The sequence below is a fragment of the Dipteris shenzhenensis genome, chromosome 19 (assembly GCF_047967505.1).
Source record: "Dipteris shenzhenensis isolate YYH24624 ecotype China chromosome 19, Dip_SZ_1.0, whole genome shotgun sequence".
NCBI classification, from domain to species: domain Eukaryota; kingdom Viridiplantae; phylum Streptophyta; class Polypodiopsida; order Gleicheniales; family Dipteridaceae; genus Dipteris; species Dipteris shenzhenensis.
Window position 1 is genome coordinate 44,405,674 of NC_141614.1, and position 23,867 is coordinate 44,429,540.

The 23,867-nt window shown below is 45.0% G+C and overlaps 1 protein-coding gene across 1 annotated transcript in view; it reads left to right on the forward strand.

Annotated features, from left to right (window-relative positions):
• Positions 1–23,867, forward strand: part of LOC147890517 (uncharacterized) — a 60,390-nt gene that overhangs the window by 23,216 nt on the left and 13,307 nt on the right. The window contains exon 3 of the mRNA XM_087390309.1: positions 16,483–16,653. Coding sequence (XP_087246435.1) covers positions 16,483–16,653 — 171 coding nt within the window. The remainder of the gene's footprint in view (positions 1–16,482; positions 16,654–23,867) is intronic.

The window sequence follows — 23,867 nt, forward strand, 5'->3', positions numbered from 1 at the left end:
AATGCCACGGACTGCTCACCAGCCAGTAGCCTCAATGCTCACCCACAACCATGGGCTGCAAACACCGATGGAAGCATGCTTCAGCCACATCAAACGACCAGCTCGTAAAGCTCTCGCTCCATGGCACTTCAACGATTGCTCTTTAGCTCGCCTCAATGACCTTCAACGCCCCGCAGCTCTCTTCAACAAGGTCCACAGCCTCTCCAAATGGGACTCACAGCTGACCTCACGGCCATCGCTAGCAGCACACTCGTAGCCAACAAATAGCTCCTTCCATGCCCGTGCTCGGCGGCCATCACCCTCCCGACAGCTCCATTGCTAAGCTCAGAGAGTTCCTCGTAGATCGAACGCCGTGGGCTCTGATACCAGTTGTGGGAGAGGAGAGCACACACAAAGGGATAAGGAGACACCAAAAGTGGTGGAGCAAAAGCTACTCCAGCTTATTCCTCTATCATATATATATGAGTATACATGGGCATTGTACAAGTGGGTGGGCACACTACCCTTTACCCCAACATCGTACAGTCACCTGCAAGCTGTGATTCCGTGCAGCTGCGCTCAGCTCACACGTGCGCCGTTACAGCTCCTATGCTCGTCGTTCGTACATGTGTATGAATTTCGTACGAACAGCCCCATACAGATCTGTACTATCAGCCTGCATCAACCATACGTCCGTACAACTGGAGCACCGTACAATTGTAGTACCCGCTTTCGTACTGTATCTGCGCTGACTTCCGTACAGCTCCATCGCCATCATTGCAGTAGAGCAGAGCCGTACAAGTCATCGCTAGACTGTACGGTTATCCGTACAGTTCCGTATAGCTGCGTACAGATCTTTCGTATAGCACGTGTGGCGCCGTACACCTAAGTCATCCGTACATCGCTGGCTGCTGCTTGCCATACAGTACGTACGATTGTTCATACATCTTCTATACATTCCCGTACAAATTGCCGTACAGACGGACTGACAATTCCGTACTATTAGTTCGTATAGTTTGAAGGTGGGCTTGGAAATTTGCATTTTTGCAGGATTTGCTCTACAGGAGGATATTGTTTGGCAGACATTTCTTTGCAGGAAGCCATTGTTTGGCTAGGCAGTTTTTTGGACAGATTTGAGCATATTCTGTGAATTGGGCATTTTGTTAAAATTTGGGGCTTTTGTCAAACTGCCCCAAGTTGTGCTCAATTTCAATTTGAAGCTTGGGGCTTTTGTCCATTTTTTGGCACACATTGCAAGCAAATTGCAAAGATTGGCCAAGAAATTGGGGTTTTTGCAGGAGATTAGCTATTTGGGTGAAATTTGTCTCAATTTCAACTCCAAATTTGGGGCTTTTGTTCAAGAATTGCAAATTTGGGGCTTTTAGTAAATTTGCCCCTTTTTGGTTGCAATTTCAAGCCACAAATTGGGGCTTTTGTGTTGGGAGAGCAATTTGACAGATTTCAGTTCACACTGCCTTTCTGTGAGTGCTTTGAAGCGCTTTTGGCAGGTTTTGGGAGAGATTGGATGCTCTGGCAGATTTCTGATAGAGACATTAAATAGATTTGAGTTGCATTTTTAGCCAGTGTTTGGCTGTGTTTTTTTGGGATTTGTGCACTCCATTCCCAGCAAGGGAATTTAGATTTGCATTTGCTGTATTTTCTTTCTCAGACATGGCCCAGCAAAATCAGAATGATTTCGGTTTCAGTGGTCTCTCACAAGAGGACAAGCTGGATGGTACCAACTATTCCCTCTGGAGTTTTATGGTACGCAATATTCTGATTTCTCGTAATTTGTGGGACTATGTAAGTGGGGATGAGTTCCGACCAGCAAATGTGGCACCTAATACCCCTCCCCAACAAGGAGGCAAAGGTCGTGCACAAGGTACAGCTGCAGCACAAGTTATTGGTGGAGTTATACCTACCACTCTAGAGCAGAAGAGATGGGATTCACGTGATGCTTTAGCTTTGTCGTGTATTTCTCTTTTAGTGAAAAGATTCATCATTCCGCATATCCGGTCGTGTAAGACCTCAAAGGCAGCATGGGATATTTTGGAGAGCATGTATGCAGCTCGGAATGATGCCAGGGTGTCTTTTTTGAAAAGAGAATTGTCTCATACACATATGGAAGACGGTGATTCCATGTCAGTGCACCTCACAAAGCTACAGGATTTACGAGAGCAGTTGTTGAATATTGATGAGATCATTCCTGATTCAGAGATGATTACCACTACTCTGAATTCTCTTCCTGAGTCTTATCTCAGCTTTCATACCTCGTTGAATTTGTCTTTGAGGGGGGGTGCAAATCCTCTCACTTTTCATGAGTTGATAGGACTTCTACTGCAGGAAGAGCAGACCAGGAAAAACATGGCTTCACGAGCAGGTGAACATGCCATGCTCTCAAAATTCAAGCCTAAAGTAAAGGGACAGGCAAAGAATTCAGCAAATCAGCCTTCCAATGGTTCAGGACAGCCTTCTCAAAAGGCTAAGGGTGATGCAGGTAAGCCCAAGAAGAAGGGAATATGTCATTACTGCAAAAAGCCAGGTCATTACATTGGAGAATGCAAGAAAAGGCTTGCAAAAGAAAAGAAAAACAGCTCCGGTATGGCTGTCTCAGATTCAGCTCCTCATGCATCTGACAATGAGCAAGCTACAGCCAACTTTGTGGAGCACGACTATGCCTTCTTGTCTTGTATTTCAGACTCTCAGTTGGCTGCTCGGGACAGTACAGCCACTTGTAATGATGACACTTATGCTTTTCTGACATGCAGTTATGATTCTTCCAAGGATGCATCAGCTTTCAGTGTCAATGAGACACATAATACATGGTATTTTGACAGCGGTGCCTCAAAGCATATCACTTCCAGGAAGTGTCTCTTCACATCTCTGTATCCACCACCTGTTGGTAAAAAGGTCACATGTGCCAACAACTCCTCCTATTCAGTCCGTGGTACAGGAGAAGTTGAACTTACAGCCATTGATGGCTCAACATTCAGAATTTCTGATTTCTTGTATGTGCCTGGTATCACAAAAAATCTACTTTCAGTGTCCACTCTTAACAGAGCTGGATTTCAGGTCATTTTTGAAGATGACAAGTGTGCAGTCCATGATAGAGAGCATGACTATGCCTTGAGATTGTCTGGCACTCTGTTGCGTGGTCTTTTTCAGCTTGACATGTATGAGAAAAGTCCATCACATGCTCTTGCAGTTTCCACTCCTACTGCGGCTATGCAGAATGCGGAGTTATGGCACGCGAGATATGGACACATGCATTATGGCAGCTTGATGACGCTTCAAAAACATGCCATGGTTGATGCATTGCCTCCTCTTGAAACACCTCCTCCACATGCTTGTGAAGGGTGCATTCTTGGTAAAATGCACAGATCTCCTTTTAAGATGGATCAGTTAAAGCTGTTTGAAAATTACAGCTTATCCATAGTGATGTCTGTGGTCCCATGAGGACTCCATCATTGGGTGGTCATCTTTACTTTGTCACTTTTATAGATGACTACTCCAACTATACTTGGGTTTATGGGTTGAAACGCATATCAGAAGTGTTTATGGTCTTCAAACACTTTGCAACCATGGTTGAGAATGAATCCGGACTCAAGATACAGACATTACGCACAGATAGAGGAGGGGAGTACTTGTTTGCAGATTTTGATGCTTTTTTGAAAGACAGGGGCATTATACATCAGCTTACAGTGAGGCTAACTCCTCAGCAAAATGAGAAAGCTGAGAGAAAAAATCGTACTCTTATGGAGATGGATAAATGTATGCTGAAAAGCAAAAAATTGCCTCATAAATTTTGGCTTGAAGGTCTCATGTGTGCCAATTATGTTTTGAATTGGGCACCCACAAAAGCTTTGAAGACCAAGACTCCCTATGAAGTTTGGCAAGGGAGAAAGCCTTGTGTGGATCATTTCCGTGTCTTTGGATGCCTTGCTTATGCTCATGTGCCTGTTGAGTTTCGGCATAAGTTGTCTGATAAGGCAATCAAATGCATTTTTGTTGGGTACAGTGCAGAGAGCAAGGGCTACCGTCTCTACAATCCTGTCACACGCAAGATCATTGTCAGTAGAGATGTAATATTTTCAGAGAATTCAGCTCACTCAAGCTGAATTTGATATGCCTTCTTCTTCCGGTGATGTCTTTGAGGGGTTACTACCCATTGCCTTGGGTTCCCCTGCTGATATATCTGATGAAAATCAGAATTTTCAGATACCTCCTCATGTTCCAATTCAGCCATAGGATGTCATACCACCTCCACATGCAGTGGAAGAAGTTGTTCAACCCAAAATTGCAGATATACATGCAGCAAAAACAGTCCCAAATTGGCTGTTATAGACTCTCAGGGAGAGTAAAATTGATGCTCCATTACCTGGCAGAACTCGGAGTGCAAGGCATGGGGGAGGTGCTCTTTCAGTTGAATCAGCTTATGCAGGTACTCTTCTTGATGAGGAGGAACCTGAGACATTTGAAGAGGCACAGGATAATGTGCATTGGATGAATGCCATGAACGATGAGTTGTAGTCCATTCAGAAAAATCAGACATGGGAAGTTGTCGATTTGCCACCAGGTAAGCATGCCATAGGTACACGGTGGGTTTTTAAAGTTGAAAGAAAGCCAGATGGCACCATTGACAGGTACAAGGCAAGGCTGGTCGCAAAAGGATATGCTTAGAAAAAGGACATAGACTATGAGGAGACTTTTGCTCCTACATCCAGAATGACAACCATCCGGTCAGTCATAGCAATGGCTGCAAATTTTTAGTGGAATGTTCATCAGTTGGACATAAAAACAGCCTTCCTTAATGGAGACTTGTTGGAAGAGGTTTATGTCAAACAACCTCCAAGCTTTGAAATTTCAGGAAATGCACTTCAGGTATGCAAGCTGAATAAAGCTTTGTATGGGCTAAAACAGGCCCCACGTGCATGGTATGCAAAGATTTATGCCTTTCTGACCAGCAAGGGGCTGCACAACAGTCCAACTGAAAGCACCCTCTACATCAAGAAGGATGGGGGGGATTTTGTTAGAATTATAGATATAATTCAGCAGTGACCAATGTAATTTAATAAGCTGTTAGGGGCACTTTTCCCTTTTTAAGAGGTTTTCTCCCCTAACCGCAGTTAGTTCACTAACTATGGTTAGTGACTACTAAGGTTTTGTCACTAGGACAAAACCTTATCTCTCACTCTTTCAGTTGTACTCTTACACTCTTCTATTGCAACTAAGCTTTCAAGCTTTCAGCTCTCAGCTCACTCTCTCTTGCTCTCTCTCTCCCCAATACTCACATTTGGTATCAGAGCCTCGTTGAGCTCCTGCTCCTAGCCCAAGCTCCTCCTCCTGTTGCATTCCGTCTGTATGCTGCATTCCCGTTGGAGCACGCCATCCGTACAATCGCAGTCCGTACAGATCGTCCGTACAATATGTACGGACTGTTTACGTACAGTTTTGTACCTCGTCCGTACCTACCCGTACTCGTCCGTACCTGCCCGTACTTTGCCGTACCTATTGTACCTGTACGTACTGTACCTGTTGCTTTCGTACCTGCGACGCCCTGCCATTCGCCACTTGTCATTGTACAGATCATTGTCATCGTACTGCACGTGTAGCGCTGCATTCCGTACTGTACCGTACAGCTTGTCGCCGTACGCTTGTACTTCTCCGTACTGTTACGTAGATCCGTACTTAAGATCTGCTAGTCCGTACCGCAACAGTATTTCCGTACGATCGTACAGTCCAGCTGCAAAAATTCGTACTTGCAGATTTGTACCTGCAGATCCGTACAGGGTTTCCTTCATGTGCAGGTGATCTTTGGCAGGCACATTTTGCAGACAGCCATTGTTTGGCTCAGTTTTTGGGAGTACATTTGGGGCATCTTGTTTGCTGCAGACATTACAATCAATTTGCAGAATCTGCTTCAGAAATTTGGGGCTTTTTGGTTTTGCTTGCAATCTTGCAGACAAAATTTGGGACTTTGCAGATAATTTCAAGCTCAAAATTTGGGGCTTTCAATTCTGCAATACAATTTCTTGAAGAAATTTGGGGATTTTGTAATTACATTGCAATTTCGCAGTGAAATTTGGGGCTTTTGCAGACAGAGCGCAATTCTTGCAACATTTGGGGCTTTTGATCAATTTGCCCCTTTCTGGTTGCAATTTCGGGCCTATTTTGGGGCTTTTGTGTTGGGAGAGCAATTTTGGAGATTTCAGTTCATACTGCCTTTCTTGAAGTGTTTTGCAGCACTTTTGTCAGATTCTGGAGAGTTTTTGATGCTTGGACAGATTTCTGACAGTGCAAGTGCAGAAATCTGAGTTGCATTTATAGCCAGTGCTTGGCTGTGTTTTTTGGGAGTTGTGCATTTCATTCCCAGTAAGGGAATTCAGTCTTGTATCTGCTAAAATCTCTTTCTCAGATATGGCCCTGCAAAATCAGAATGATTTCCAGTTCGGTGGTCTTTCACAGGAAGACAAGTTGGATGGTACCAACTACTCCCTCTGGAGTTTTATGGTACGCAATATTCTGATTTCTTGCAATCTATGGGATTATGTGAATGGGGGTGAGATCCGACCAGCAGGTATGGCACCTAATACCCCTCCTCAGCAAGGAGGTGGAAGAGGTCGTGCACAGGGTGCAGCTGCAGAACAAGTTGTTGGTGCAGCTATAGCCACTACTCCAGAGCAGAAGAGATGGGATTCACGGGAAGTGAAAAGATTTATCATTCCGCATATCCGGTCGTGTAAGACCTCGAAGGCAGCGTGGGATATCTTAGAAAGCATGTAAGACCTCGAAGGCAGCGAGGGATATCTTAGAAAGCATGTATGTAGCCCGGAATGATGCAAGGGTATCTTTCTTGAAAAGAGAGTTAAGTAATACACATATGGAAGAGGGTGACTCCATGTCAGTCCACCTCACAAAGCTACAGGATCTCAGAGAGCAATTATTGAACATAGATGAGATTATTCCTGATTCAGAGATGATTACTACCACTCTGAATTCTCTTCCTGAGTCTTATCTCAGCTTTCATACCTCGTTGAACTTATCATTGACAGGGGGTGCAAATCCTCTCACTTTTCATGAGTTGATAGGACTTCTGCTTCAGGAAGAGCAGACTAGGAAAAACTTGGCTTCACGTGCAGGTGAACAAGCTATGCTCTCAAAGTTCAAGTCAAAAACAAAGGGACAGGCAAAGACATCAGTAAATCAGCCTTCCAGTGGGTCAGGACAGCCTTCACAAAAGGCTAAAAATGATGCAAGTAAGCCCAAGAAGAAGGGTTTTTGTCATTACTGCAAAAAGCCAGGTCATCACATTGCAGAATGCAGGAAAAGGCTTGCAAAAGAGAAGAGAAACAGTTCCGGTATGGCTGTTTCAGATTCAGCTCCTCATGCATCTGACAGTGGGGATGCTGCAGCCAACTTTGTTGGACAGGATTATGCCTTTTTATCTTGCATTTCAGATTCTAGGCTGGCTGCTCCAGATGCTTGGGATAGTACAGCCACTTGTAATGATGATACATATGCATTTTTGACTTGCAGTTATGACTCTTCTACGGATGCATCTGCTTTCAGTGTCAATGAAACATTGAATACTTGGTATTTTGACAGCGGTGCATCCAAGCATATCACTTCTAGGAAGTGTCTCTTTACTTTATTGCATCCACCTCCCGTTGGTAAGAAAGTCACTTGTGCCAATAACTCGTCATATTCAGTACGTGGCACAGGAGAAGTTGAGCTTACTGCCATTGATGGCTCAGTTTTCAGACTTTCAGATGTCTTATATGTGCTTGGTATCACCAAGAATCTTCTTTCAGTGTCCACTCTTAACAGAGCTGGATTTCAGGTCATCTTTGAGGATGACAAATGTGCTGTCTGAGACAGGGAAAATGATTATGCCTTGAGATTATCTGGTACTTTGCTGCATGGGCTTTTTCAGCTTGATCTTTTTGAGAAAAGAGCAGCCCATGCTTTTGCAGTTTCTACTCCTACTGCTGCCATGCAGAATGCAGAATTATGCCATGCCCGATATGGCCACATGCATTACAACAGCTTGATGACGCTTCAGAAGCACTCTATGGTTGATGCATTGCCACCTCTTGAGATACCTCCTCCACATGCCTGTGAAGGGTGCATTTTAGGCAAGATGCATAGATTCCCCTTCAAAAAGGATGGTTCAGTTAAAGCTGTCCGCAAATTACAGCTTATATACAGTGATGTCTGTGGTCCCATGAGGACTCCATCATTGGGTGGTCATCTCTACTTTGTTACTTTTATTGATGATTACTCCAATTTCACTTGGGTGTTTGGGTTGAAGTGCAAATCAGAAGTGTTCATGGTGTTTAAACACTTTTCAGCCATGGTTGAAAATGAAACTGGACTCAACATACAGACATTGCGCACAGATAGAGGTGGGGAATACTTGTCTGCAGATTTTGATGCTTTTCTGAAAGGTAAGGGTATTGTGCATCAGCTCACAGTGAGGCTGACCCCTCAGCAAAATGGCAAAGCTGAGAGGAAAAATAGAACTCTTATGGAGATGGACAGATGTATGCTGAAAAGCAAACACATGCTTCACAAATTCTAGCTTGAAGGTCTGATGTGTGCCAACTACATTTTAAATCGGGCTCCCACTAAGGCTTTGAAAACAAAAACTCCCTATGAGGTCTGGAATGGGAGAAAGTCTTCAGTGGATCATTTCCGAGTCTTTGGATGCCTTGCATATGCTCATGTGCCAGTTGAATTTCGGCACAAGTTGTCAGATAAGGCAATTAAGTGCATATTTGTTGGGTACAGTGCAGAAAGCAAGGGGTACCGTCTCTACAATCCTGCTACACGCAAGATCATTGTCAGTAGAGATGTGATATTTGCAGAAAATTCAGCTCACACTCAGGCTGAATTTCATATGCCTTCTTTTTCAGAGGATGTTTTGGAGGGGTTACTACCCATTGCCTTGGGTTCCCCTGCTGATAGTTCTAATGCAAATCAGAATTTACAGCCACCTCCCGATGCTCCAGTTCAGCCACAAGATGTCTTGCCACCTCCACAGGCAGTGGAACAGGTGGTTCAGCAAGAAATTGCAGACATACATGCAGCAAAAACAGTCCCAAACTGGCTGTTACAGACTCTCATGGAGAGTAAGATTGATGCTCCATTACCTGGCAGGACTCGTAGTGCAGCAAGGCACATGGAAGGTGCTAATTCAGTGGAATCAGCATATGCAGGTACTCTTCTCGATGAGGAGGAGCCTGCAACATTCGAAGAAGCAAAGGACAATGTGCATTGGATGAATGCCATGCACGATGAGTTGCAGTCCATTAAGAAAAATCAGACTTGGGATGTCGTAGACTTGCCACCAGGTAAACATGCCATTGGTACACGATGGGTTTTCAAGGTGAAACGGAAGCCAGATGGCTCCATTGACAGATACAAGGCAAGGCTGGTTGCTAAAGGCTATACTCAGAAAAAGGGCATAGATTATGAGGAGACATTTGCTCCTACATCCTGGATGACCACCATCCGATCTGTTATTGCAATGGTTGCACATTCTGAGTGGAATGTTCATCAGTTGGACATAAAAACAGCCTTCTTAAATGGAGACTTGCTGGAAAAGGTTTATGTCAAACAACCTCCAGGCTTTGAAATTACAGCAAATGCACTTCAGGTATGCAAGCTAAACAAAGCTTTGTATGGGCTGAAATAGGCAGGCCCCTCGTGCATGGTATGCCAAGATTCATGCCTTTTTGACCAGCAAGGGGCTGCACAATAGTCCTACTGAGAGCACCCTCTAAATCAAGATGGATGGGGGGGAAATTTTAGTCATCCTTCTTTATGTCGATGACTTACTACTCACAGGGTCCAATGAAGATAATATTGCAGATTTCAAAGCTGATTTACAGACCACCTTTGACATGTCAGATTTGGGGCTGCTTCACTTTTATTTGGGAATCCAGTTCTCTCAAGAGAGACGTGGCACTGTTATGTCTCAGTCCAAGTATGCGCAGAAACTCTTGGACAGATTTAACATGCATGATTGTAAGCCCATAGCCACTCCCATGGAGCCGGGGCTGAAACTCACAATGCATGATGCAGGAGAATCAGTTGATGCCACATCTTACAGTCAGGCTTCAGATTGGGCTGGAGATTATGACACTAGGCAGTCCACAAGTGGCAATTGTTTCTTTCTGGGGAAAGCTTGTATTTCTTGGTTGAGCAAGAAAGAATCTACAGTGGCTACCTCTTCATGTGAAGTTGAGTACAGGGCAGCTTTCATAGCGACAGTTGAATGTGTTTGGCTGCGTCGTTTATTTGCTGATCTTCATCTTTCATTGGAGGGTCCTTCTCCAATTCTCACTGATAGTCAGAGTGCTATTGCAGTGGCAAAGAATCCTGTGTTTCATGCTCGCACGAAGCACATTGAGGTTCATTATCACTACGTCAGAGAGAAGTTGCATGCAGGAGAGATCAGCATGATCTATGTGTCAACACATGACAATGTTGCAGACATTTTCACCAAAGCACTTCCACGTGAAAAGTTTGAGGCATTTCGCAGTGCCTTGAACTTATCTCCTTTTGGTGATTGATCTTTTCCTTGTACATGACATTGGCACTGCAGGGGGGTGTTAGAATTATTGCTATAATTTAGCAGTGGCCAATGTAATGTAATAAGTAGGTTAGGGGCACTTTTCCTTCACTTAGAGGTTTTTCCCCCTAACCATAGTTAGATCACTAACTATGGTTAGTGAAGTGATAAGGTTTTGTCACTTAGACAAAACCCATCACTCTTTTCAGTTGTAATACTCATCTATTTGCAACTAAGCTTTCAGCTCTCACTCTCTCCTGCCTCTTGTTCTCTCATTTGCTCTCTCTCTCCCATTTCTCACACATACTCATCCACTAGCTGAGTTAGCTGTTGTTGCAATAAACATAGCTCTCTCCAAATGCCATCAGGATCTCTAACACACATAAACCTGTCTAGGAAAGCTGTCCTCACCTTTGGATAAGTCGGGTTTTTGTGAACACCCTGATCATCACGCATCCTTGCAGAGAAAGTTTGCAGCCAAGTTCTCGCTTCTCCCAACAGACAAAAGGATAGAATCTGAAGAAGGACTTCTGGAGCATTCTTGTCTTTAATAAGAGTTGTGAACTCTAAGCACTCTAAAAACCTCTCTCGGTCTTCATTGGGCAACCCGTGAAATCGAGGAAATTCACGAGCCATCTCTCCTCTTGACTAACTTATCTTAACCAGAAATACCACCCAACCTCTTCTGGGAAGAAAACAAAAATAATCACTCTACTGAAGAAAACTTACCCTGCATCTGACTGGCATTCTTCTTCCTAAGAGCAATTACTTTCAAAGCCTTTTGAACCTTAGCACGGAGACGTATCACCCGAAGTTCAACATCAAGGCATCTATCTCTCCTGTGTCCACACTCCCCACATAACTCACAATGAATCACTCTCATGTGAGGCTTTGTCTTCATAGTTTCAATCCCTAACCACACAGAAATTTAAGCAACATTCCCGAGCCAATCTTCTGGGCCGTTTTGTCTTGAGTACCCAATCTCAATTCAAAACTCCTCTTGTCCCCAGCAGGATCGCCAAAAAGATGATAAGAAAAAAAAGGAAAGACAACCAGGAATTATGTACTTCACCACGTCAGATACCTGAGACTTCATAGGGATCAGCTGCAATGTGGGCTCGTAGATGATGAGCTTATGAACCAGGTTCCAGAGCAGGTGTCTCCCCACAAAAATTGACTGAACATGAATCACACAGACTCAGAGAGAGCCAAAAGACTACACAGCCCGAAACAGATAAACTTAGAACTGAACTGAACTGAACTTTCCCCCAAAACTCAGAGAACAGTCAGCCTCAGAATACTATAAACCCACAGCCCACACTCCTAAGCTTCCATCAAGGACAACAGCTTGTAACTCCCACAAAGCTGCAACAGCACCACCTCCTCTCCTTCTCTATCACTACCCAGCTCGCTTAGGACAACCATCATCGATGAAAGGTCAGAAATCCCCATCCCATCATGTACATAGGCCTTTTTTTATTGGGTGCTCAGCCTTTCGCTTATGCACACCCTCTCTTTCATCTACGAGACTCTCCAAATCTGGTTGTCCAGCCTTCTCTTCAAGGAGCCCCCCTTGCATCGTAGATCCTCCACACTTCTGCGCTAAAAGCATCATTCATGAATTCTTTTGCAGTTCTGGCAGAGATGGTAGAGTTTGAGTTAGAGGAGTTTTTACCCTGTACCCTTGGGGAGCATCTTGTTTAGATCACCGTGGATAGACCTTCCCCTTTTGCAGGTGTGGCAGTGCTTTCCCCAATTGACTTCCCTCCTCTTGATAGGAGGAATTTTTCTCAGGAGAGGGATATCTCCGCTACCAGGTCGGGTAAGGTTTTTCATCTAGGGTCCTCTCGTCGATGAGAATTGTCAGTTGGAGCATTCAAGGCCTCGGAGGTGTACCTCACCGCCCCTTTAGGCAACTAATTCGTAACCAACTTCATCCAGGTGTTACTGGGGCCCCCATTGATATTCTTATGATTTAGGAACACAAACTGGATGTCAAGGATTGTGCCAAGTCGGGTAAGCTTCTCTCAGGCCATACTTTTTGGTCACCCGCCTTGGGCACTAGCAAGGGAGATACTTGCATTTATGTTTCTTCTTTGATGCTACCCTTGGTGATTGGACATGGGCTCATAATTCCCTCTAGAGCTCAGTGGATCATTCTTTTGATTGGTGGGCATAAGGTTGGTTTCTTAAACCTCTATGCCCCCAATTCAAGAGGGGGACCGTGTCCTTCTATGGAAGGACCTGCTTTCTTGGTCTTGCATTGCAGAGTCTTGGATCATTCGGCGGATTTCAACATGGATGCCCACAGACAAAAGAGGAGATAGGGAAGGTGCTATCCATTCCCTAGAGAGAGCATCTTGGGATTCCTTTCTTTTTTGGTACAGTAGCAGAGATGCTTTCCACACTCAGCCGCAGTCACTCATGTTTTCTTGGTCGAACAGGAGGTTGCAGATGCCTATCCATGCACAGATTGACAGATTTTATGTGGATGATTGGGCTCTGGATAGAGGTGGGACAGTATGCATTACACCCGGGGTGTTCACTTCAAATCATATGTTTGTTTCATATCCTCATGTGAGGAGTTGCTCTACCAGTATCAGGATTCCAAATGCCTTCTACACAGAGGAGGGCCTCATAGAGGCAGTGTTGCGGACTTGGGTATCTCACATGCACGATGGGTAGCTTTCCCCTTCAGGTATAGTTGCAGCCCTCTTAGATATTAGCGACTTTTACCACTCATTTTCTCGTATCAGGAGAGGTGAGATTCTCAGGCAAGAGAAAGGTATCCGCCAGCAGTTGGTTGCTCTTTAGAGGGAAGAGCAGAAGAGGCCTACAGATGCTTGGGTTCAGGAGTGCCTTGCTGCAGCAAGGGCTCGGCAGTAGTCATTGTTAGATCAGAGAGTAGAGTATGCCTTTCATGCCACAGAATCATTTTAGACTCACACGAGAGGTAGGGTCAACAAGAAGTTCTTCTCTACCCTTGGCCCTAGACATAGTAAGGAGAGCATTTCACAGCTTGTTGACTCACAGGAGTTTACAGACACATTCAGATGCCGTCTTGCAGGTAGCCATAGATTTCTATGCCTCCCTTCTTACAGCAGATGCTGACACACGGGCTAGAGATGATGCTCGAGTTGTTATTTGGCAGCACTTACCTATGTCGGTCACTAGAGATATGATAGTCTCACTTGATGCACCATTCACCCACATAGAGTTTAGGGCTGCTCTCTCTGCCCTTAACAAGCGCAAGTGCCCTGGTTCAAATGGGCTTACACAGTCTTTCTTTATTTCATTTTGGGATCAGATTGGTGATCACATTATCTCAGCCCTGTAGGGCATTTGGGACTCGGGTGAGATGCCAGAATCACTTACTGAGGGCCTCATTCATCTTATCCCAAAAGGGGGTTGCAGGAATTTAGTGTCTCAGTGGAGACCGATCTTAGCAAAAGCAATCAGCCTACGTCTGCAACTTTTTTTTCCAGATCTTATACATGATATGCAGACGGGATTTGTGCATGGCAGGAGTCTTCGATAACATCTTCTCATTTTGGGAGACTTCTGACTAGTGGGCCATGCATTGTAAAGATTGTGCATAATGGCCATAGGCTTGCCATTCTACTCCTGGACTTTGAGAAAGCTTCTGACAGAGTAGGCTGAGGCTTTCTAGAGGGTATCCTCGCTCGCTTTCGATTCATAGATGGATGGATCAGAGGGGTGTCAGCTCTCTAAAGATCAGCCCATAGCCAGGTTCTCATTGGTGGAGTCAAGGGAGACAGGTTTCAGATTACCAGATGGGTCCGTCGGGGATGCTGTTTAGCCCCCCTTTCTCTTTTTATTTATGGCCTAAGCTATGAGCTATTACCTTAGAGCTCAAGCTGATATTATAGGGCTGAGTCTTCTGTTGAGGCAGGAGGATGAGCTATTGGATAGTGAGTTGGCAGATGATACGGCTGTTTTTTTGGATGCCACACCACAGACACTCACCTCGTTCAGGACAGCCTTGGATTTGTGCTCACATACGCACATACTACTCTGATTTCTTTTAGTTTTCTTTTCAGTTTTGGATGCTCTCATATGTACCAAACGAAATCCACAGACAAGTCTTGTACATGCACCCTCTACTCCAGTACAATTTAACAGGGGGTGTTGAGGATGGTGTAAATTGCACCATCTACATAGGGCATAGGGGCAAACCCTAACCCTAACCTTAACCCTAACCCTAAGGGGTTCACATGTATATCTTCATGTTATGTTCAATACAACTTAGTGTACAGGTAGCTATATCGTGTGAACATGCACAGGACGTGAGGCAGACATACAAGACGTGGTGGAAGTAGAAGGCTTTTGGAGTAGAGAAGGACACCCAATTGAAGAACCTGATGAACATGAGGGAAGGAGGACAAGATCACGTGTTCTGAAGCGTTGGCATTGACATCGGTGCATACTTCGTTGCTGTTTTTCCAATGTATTTTTTGGTGTCATATCAGCCAGGGTTGTGGGAGAGGTCCACACAGGCCAGGGAACAAAAAGGTGGCCGTTTTGCCCGAGAACCTACATTAGCCTATGCAGTTCACATGTCCCCATGGGTTTCACTTTATGTAGCTTACCCCTTCCTAAATTTGGTGTGGCAAGTTGAATGGTGATACAAGCAGTGATGGTGGAACGTGAAGGTGAGCAGCCAAATGGTGGCACAAGGGAAATGGTGGAGGATTGCTGCTTGGCTAGTCAGCCTTCCTGGCTTGGCTGGTCATTTTGGGACCAACACCAATTAGCCTATGGTGGGCCGTTGGAATTGGGCTACACCCATCCCTAGTCTCCTTTGTAGAGGATTCACTCTGAATGGATGCCTTTTGTGTTACTAGCCCCGCTACTTCATATAGCATTGATGTCCATTGAGCAGAGTATGAATGAGTAGTATCTCAGTTGTACTTGTAGCGTGCCACAATTATGGACAGCGCTATTATGGATCAGTTTTGAAATGAACTTATCTGGAGTCTGTCTATTCATGTGTCTTTGGAGATGATCTAATTTGCTAGCATCTATTGATGCTTTTGCACCAGGTAAGTTTTCAACTATTGGAGCAGAGGGAGGATTTCAGGGAACATGTAGGCTAGAAGGGAGGGAAGTACACAGTTAGAAATGCGGTTTCAGCTCAGCAGTAGAGGTTGCAGGCCCTCCAGAGTGCCACATTGAGATAGTTTCCAGATTTCCGCAGCTTTGGAGAAAAACTTTTGGCGTAGGCTTTGGAAATGCCTCAGGAATTGAAAGATCACTCTTTTCTTTTGGCTTTCTATTCATGGAGAGATTGCAGTGAACCTCTGGAGATCCAGGTTTGGGGCCGACCCTACTTGTCCTCGTTGTCACATGGCAGTTGAGTCAGTACAGCATTGCCTTTGGGAGTGCAGACAGGCGAGGATGATCTGTAAAGGTGTTGCTAGGATTTTCAGCATCTTTCATACATCACCTTTCTATATGACCTGGGGTTCACTGCCCACAGGTGTTTTTCGAGAGACATGATCTAGATCGAGCTTTCATTGTACGGCAACACTCAGTGGAGTCTTGTTCCCTCTAGGATGTTCCCCTCACTCCTTTCAGAGCTGCTCATGCCTCAATAGACACATCTTGGGAGATTTTGGCTAGCATTGCAGCTTGGCATATTTGGAGAGCCAGGTGTACAGAGGCAATGGAGGGTATCCAGGTTCACCCTTCCTAGACTATGGCTAGTATTTGGACTGACACAGTATACACTCTGATGGCTTTGTTTATCCATGATATTTCTACTTCAGATTCAGTCTTGACGATCTGCTTTTCACTTCCCAAATTACATTTGAAGAAGCATTATTTTACTCATATTTTAGTACTACATTTTATGTTGATTGAAAGATTCACAATCTTCTCATTTCCATTGTGGTATTTTTTTGCAGATGGCACATACGAGCTGATTGCAGGGTCATCATTAGGCATATCTGGATACGCAGATGGGCCATCTAAAGAAGCTCTTTTTAACCATTCTAATAGCTTGACAATCGACAAGGAGAGTATTATATATGTAGCGGACAGGTTAAATCATGCTATTCGCAAAGTCATGGACAGTGGTAAGCTTATTTGAGAGAGAGAGAGAGAGAGAGAGAGAGAGAGAGTTTATTAAAATCTTCGAAAGACTGATGGGTCTTTGAGACTGAAAAATCTTCATACAAACAAGCTACGTGGGTGGAGCTACTAAACGAGCATCCACCCCAATGCAAAATGCAAAATGATAAGTGCTCAGTCCTACATAGTCTTGCAAATGATAACTGTTGAATGCTACATAGTCATGTCAGAATGATGATCGTATACACAACACTAACATCCTCATGATCAGAGCGTCAAGGGGGATGAGGTAGTGAGGGCATAAAGTCAGAGATAGAGTGCTGGGGCGGCTGCCTGCGGACGTGGCCCTGTGTCGTCTCTTGGTCTTAGTTCTACGTCTAACAAGGGTTACTATAACCCCTATTGGTGGAGCCCCAACTTTGAACAAGGAAGGAATATCCCCAAGTGTAATATGTGCATCCACTCTCTGTTTGAGCTGTCGCGTCGTCGGCTCTGTGTCACGATCATAATGGGGCCTCGTGGTATGGGAGTCCGCATGGTCTGGCTAGAAGAAATCAGTGATCGAGCTCTGAGAAGAGTCTATCAAGGAGGTTTGCTCCTGTGCCCGTGATGGAAGTAGACGCTCCCGGTGTCTAACTGCCTTGTGAATAAAGGCAGCTAGGCATCTCTGGTATGGAAAGGAGAGAAAGCGGGAAAATATCCCAGAACTGTCTCTGAAGAGGCAATAGAGAGAAAAGAAAGTTTATTAAAGTCTTCGGAAACCTGATACAAAGAAGCTAAAAGGGTGGAGCTACAAAACGAGCATCGACACCCATACTACATGCTACATGCTGCATAGCCGTAAGGACACCAATATAGAGTCATAGCATAACATCAATATGACCCTCCCAATGACCTAGTACCTTTGATCACCTGCAGTTGCTAGGGCCATAGAGGAGGATGGTGCTAGCCACAATCGTCTATAGCGTCCTGAAGTTGATCCAAACTCGGCCTAGATGATCTGGTGGGAAACTGACGGCTTACCATGAATCATCCGACGCTCCACATGAGCCCACTCTGCATTTGAAAGATCTGGCCCCCAACAAGGGCTGCGATACATCACACCAATGAATCTAATAAAAGGATCTTGGTCTGCGGGTCCTGCAAGTGCAAGTGGAAGCACTGTGTCTCTAACTTGGCTAGCGATGCATATTGTCAACTCAGATGAGGCTGCATCACTGCTCTCATCTTTAAAATAGGGCTAGAAAAGAGAACCCGTAAGTATGTGTATGACGAGACAATCTCAACTGACGATCCATCAAAGGTGAACTGATCTCTATGCATGGCTGCTCGAGAAGTATTGAAGATCATAACCTTGGTTTTGCCAAGGTTGACCTTCAAACCATGTGACTCACAAAAGGACCACAATGCGTCTAAATGTCTTTGAAGACCCTCTGCAGAGGAGGATAAAAGCACCACATCATTTGCGTATAGTAGGATTTGAATCAAAGTACTAGCAAGGGAACAACCAGCCCCTCCCAAAGTCTGCATAAAAATGTTGACCTCATCTATGTACCTAGATTCATTAATTCTCCACCTAAGCTACAAGGAAAGTACCTTTTTTTCTTTTTTCCAGAAATAGACTTCTATTAAGTAGGAGAAAAAACCCGCGAGAGTAAGCTCAAAGCGGAATACATCATGAAATCATGAGGATAAATAAAACCCCCTGAAAGTGAGGTGGAAAACAACCAAGGCTTAGGCTGAAAGTGCCACCTCAACCCTGAAGGAGTCTCAGAGAAGAAAGGAGAATCCTTCCATTCCTTGAAGAAAGAAGCTCTCCTAGCTGAGGCTGCACGGGAGTCTCCCTGCATACTCATCCATATGGCCATCAAACTAAAAACTAAAGCATCCTCCTGTGCATCTGGAAAGGCCAAAACCTAAAGCGAAACCGCGCCTCTCATAAAAGTACCTGCCCAAGTGGAGCAAGTGAGTGGCATATCATCCGTGTCTACCCAATCCTCCGGAAGGGCTGCCTCAATCTGCAAGATCCTCCCTGCACTCCCTTTGAGATGTCCTGTCAACTAAGACTTGGTCTCCTCTGGAAGCCTGCGGAAAGCTTTCCAAGACCCCAAAGATGATGCAGGTCCCCTCTCCCACCTGGACTACTGCATGTAGAGTGAGGCACCAAGTGGTTTGCCATGATCATCTAAAATATTGTCATTCCACATGATGGGTTGCCTATCAATCTCTTCACGAGAGGAAGGAGGAATCCTCCGAAGAGTGCTCTTGAAACTGGCCCATGCTTTCAGAATGGCAACCATGAGAGGGGACGAAGGTGATTTGAGGTGTGCTGTGGTGAAGATCCACCTAATACTGCTCATCCAGTCTCCTCCTGAAGAAGGTGTGCACCTCTGTATCTTGCTAATAAGAAAGGCCTTCCACGGTTCCTGCCCTAGCATAAGTCCGCGCACCACCATCTTGCATAGTAAAGCTCTGCATTGTAAATCTGGATCAATAATACCCCCTTCCTATGTAGGGAGGATGAGGGTCTCCCAAGCCACCGTGGCTAAGGTATCTGTTGTCTCATCAAGCCCACTCCAAAGAAAATTTCTGATCGGTCTCCTGAGCTGAGTGATGCAGTCCCTAGAACAGCACCAGCAAGAACAAACAAACCAGGCCGTGGCCAAGAGGACCTGGTTGACCACCACAACTCTAGAGGCAAGATCCAGCTTGGCTGAGCTCCAAAAAAGGAGCTTCCTCCTGATGCTCTCCAACACAGGAGCAAACTGATGCGCATTGCAGCAGGGGCTCATGTTAATTGGAACAAATCCAATGACTGTTGGATTAATGATGAGGACACTCCAGATTGGGGGATTGACATAGGATTTACTTGCATTCAGAGGGGTGTTTCCATCAGGTACCTAGGATGCCAAGTTGGGGTGGGCATCTCTCCAGCACACCAGTTTGCTCCCGTGTTGGAGAGCCTCACGAGGAAACTCATTTTTTGGAGTTCTGCCAGACTTGACCTTGCATCCAGAGTAGTGATTGTGAACTAGGTATTATTGGCTACTGCCTGATTCGTTTGCTCATGTTGGTGCAGATCTAGAGGTTGTATATCTCAGCTCATGAGACCTATCAGGAACTTCCTTTGGAGTGGGTTAGATGGCACCTCAGATGTTGTAGGTAGGGTGGCTTGGGAGACCCTCATTCTCCCCACAAGGGCTCAATATTATTGATCCTAACTTCCAGCGTATGGCCTTGCTCTGCAAGTTTGTAGGGAGAGGATAGATGGTTGGACAGGAGCCTTGGAAAGTTATTTTCTTACACAACATTCAGTCTTGTGTACATCGTCTCACAGGGCAGATTGGATGGACAGCTCGAGATGGATTTTTACTTCAATCCATCTTAGATCTCCCTCTTTCCCTCTCATGGCTTCCATTCTGAAAGCTTTAGAGACACTCTTTGGAGAGTTAAACCCTCCTCTCGCGAAGAAATAGACAGGCAGCAAGTCATGTGCAATGAATCTATATTGGATGAGCATGGCAAATTACTAGGAGTGTCACATTATATGCAGTGGTCTAGATGGGAGATGGTACTTGCTTCCATTGTAGGTGCCTGGATGGCTTATAGAAAGCTTCCAGAGGATCAGAGACTCTTATTAGTTGGCCACCTCAGAGGGAGTGCAGTCAGGATGCAACAAATAGAGGTAGCCATACCAGTAGAGTGGATAGATACAGATGACATGCCGATCACAGAGTCCACTTGGTTGGGAGCTTTAACGGGGACGGGTGTTCCTTTACAAGTTATTGCCTTGCGGGATGCACATGAGGAGGTAGACTTCTCAGATCTTCAGATGATATTCTTTTGGAGGTTGCCTTCCAGTTTGTTAGGATTGCAGGTTACATGGAGTGGGGCATGGACTCACAATGGTATCTTGATCTTGACCCTGTCCTCGTGGCACTTGGGTCTTGTAGACCTTGGTTGTATTGTGGTTCTCCCATTTGGTTCTTGTAGTGTGACCTAGGGGAGTGGGAATGGATTGATGAAGGGCACCGAGAGAAGAGCATCCCCTTGTTTCGTTACACAGTCAGAAATGCCAGAAGATTTTAGCTTAGCAATAGAGGTTGGAGGCCCTTCAGAGCTCCTCATTGGGATAGTTTTCATATTTTTGCAGAGGTGCATAAAACCTTTGGAGGAGGCTCTGGAAATCCCTGAGAAATAAAGATCACTCTCTTCTTTTGGCTTTCTATTCATGGAGGGATTGCAGTGAACCTGTGGAGATCCAGGTTCGGGGCTGAACCTACTTGTCGTAGATGACAGGCAGCAGTTGAGTCAGTTCAGCATTGCCTTTGGGAGTACAGACAGGTGAGGACAATCTAGAAGGGTGTTGCCAAGATTCTTTGCATATTTCATAGAGCACCCTTCTTCATGACTTGGGGATCAGTGGCATGGTTATCTCTTGCTGGCCCTCAGGTGTTTTAAGGGGGACATGACTCAAACTCATCCTTCATTATACGACGATACTCTGTGGATTCATGCTCTCTCCACGATGTTCCCTCAGAGCTGCTCATGCCTCGGTAGACACATCTTGGGAGATTCTGGCTAGCATTGCAGCTTGGCATATTTGGAGGGCTAGATGTACAGAGGCGATGGAGGGTTCACAGGTTCACCCTTCCCAGGCTATGGCCTGTATATGGACTGATACTATACACACACTGATGGCCATTTGGGCAAGCATGCAGGGATCCTCCAGAGCAGCTACAGCCAGGAGAAAGACTTTTTTCAGAATTTGGAGAGGATATCTGTTCTTCTCTGAGTCTTCTTCAGGGTTGAGGTGGCATTTTCAGCCTCCACCTTGCTTGCTCTTGCGGCTTTCATTCATACTTAATGAAGTAATATTTTTTGAAAAAAGAAAGAATCTAAAGGATATATGGGACTGGTGACAACTATTGAACGAAATATTGGTCAAATACATCCAATGATAGACAACTCTCACAAAACTTTCCTATGTTGAGAGCATTTGTTGAAAGAAAGAAAGAAAGAAATTTTATTAGAGTCTTCGGAAGACCGATGGGTGTATGAGACTGAAAGAAAACATGATACAAATCCTAGTAAGGGTGGAGCTACTAAAACGAGCATCATCACCTGTGCTGAATCCTAAGTCTGATCATACATAATCAAATACATCTGGGTATGACAGTGAAAAGAAAAAGGACTGGAGCGGAACATAATCCTCCGTATGTCATGTCGCCCTGGCTGGTGCATAGCCGGTGATGGGGCGTTGGCGTCCGTCAAGGGGTCCCGTGTGTCTCGGTCTCCTGGAGGAGGCTCGACGCAAGATCAGAGCCACCATGACTCCCGTGGGACGTATCCCGGGTCTAAACAATGCCGGGAGGTCCCCCAGAGTGATCTATGTGTCCCCTTGATGTCTCGTGTGTCGTGCTGCGGTCGTCGGTCGGGGTCTCTGTCAAGTCTGCGGCTAGAGACTGGACGATCAATGTCACTCGATGGGAAGAACTTTGTGATCCTGCTCTGAGAGCTATTTTGTGAGCTAATCCGAGAAATTCGCTATGGTGTTCCAATATTTCTTTTATGTAGCTTGGTGGCCACTATTAAGTAATAGTCGTTTTTAACATCCAGTGATTTTACAAAGCTTGCTGTGTTTTGAGTACCTGCTTAGCGAACTTGTGCACTAGCTCGAGGACTTTGCTGCGGTGTTCCAAAACTTCCTTAGGTAGCTCCCAACTCTTTAGCTGGTTGTTCCAACAATGTTTTCAGAAGTTCTGGCTGTCCCTATATTTTTCTCTGATGTGTTCATAGGCTCGACATTTTAAGAGCACGTGCTGCTCATTTTCTACCTCCCTGTTCTCTTGGGATCTTGGGTCTTGCCCATCTGCCCCTCTCCACCTCAATGTCATGTGAGCTGGTTCTTATTTTGCAGATTAAATGCCTTTTTGAACATCGATATGTCCTCCCTGAGGTATTTTTGCATTTCATAACTGTCCATTGGATTAATTTGTTTGTAAAACTGCATTTTTGCCCCCGGATCTTGCCATAGTTTCTGCAGCATTTTCTATGTTACTAAATTTCTGATCTCACATGTATCTTCTGGTATGTCAGCAGCCGTTATGCCCCATGAGTCCATCCATTTTCTTCCTTAACTATGCCATCCAGTGGTTTTTGTAGCCTCCATTACTTTATGTGGTATCTTGCTTGCATCCATCTTCTCGAGCTTGTCGAGGTAGACCATGTATTGTCATGGTGCTTCCCCTTCAAGCGGTATCCTACCAGCCTCAGTCAATAGGATGGAGTAGGGAGTCTGTACTTTGACCCCTAGAGAGTAGTGTCTCTATTCTTCTCCAATACGTTTCTGAGAGCCCAGGTATCTAGGCTGGACATCCATAGAGGATCACTGTTTTGCACAAGCATGGTTTTATCATTTCCTAGTTCCATATGTGTGCCTTCTTGTACTTATTTTGGAGGCTTTATAGAGCTTTCAAACCACCCAAATTCTTCTTTCACTCATGCATTCCACTTGTAATTATCTTCAAACCTCAGACCTAGGTATCTGTATGTGGCGATTGTGTCCAGAGTCTCTCCTTCGAATGTGAAGTCCATTGCCTTATTTCGAGTCTTGGTTATCATTACTTTTATCTTGGTTACGTTGACCTCCATGCCTGTGTGTTTCCAGAATTTGCCCAAGTGCATCCAAATGTGCTTGCACATGTCATCCGTGTAGCAGCAATAGAAGGGCATATCCCGCAAATTGAACTCATCCTCTGCTGTGTATTCTCAACTGGTTTTTCAATTCATCAACGAAAAGAGTTAGCGAGAGGTGATAGCTTTGCTTGACCCCTATAACACTTCTTATGATGACCTTCCTCCTTGATAATGATCCCTCTACTGGTGGTTGCGCTAACTTGGCCAACACTCCTCTCATATAATTAGTATGTGACTTCTCTAAGCTCTTGAGGAACGTGGTTCTTTTCTAGTCGTCTCCATAACTTTTTACGCTGAAGTCTACCCCCCCCCCCCCTCCCCCTCCTTCTTTCGTGGATTACCCTCTTCCGTAGTGGAGACAATCAGGTCTGATGGGGTTCCCAGAGTTAGGTTCATCGTGTCCAATGACCACATTATGGCCAGCGTTCGGATGGCTCCCTTTTTTGACAGGCAGTATCAGTGTCATATTTATAAGACCTTTGAATATCTTGCTAGAGATTGCCCAAAGAAAAAGGAAAGG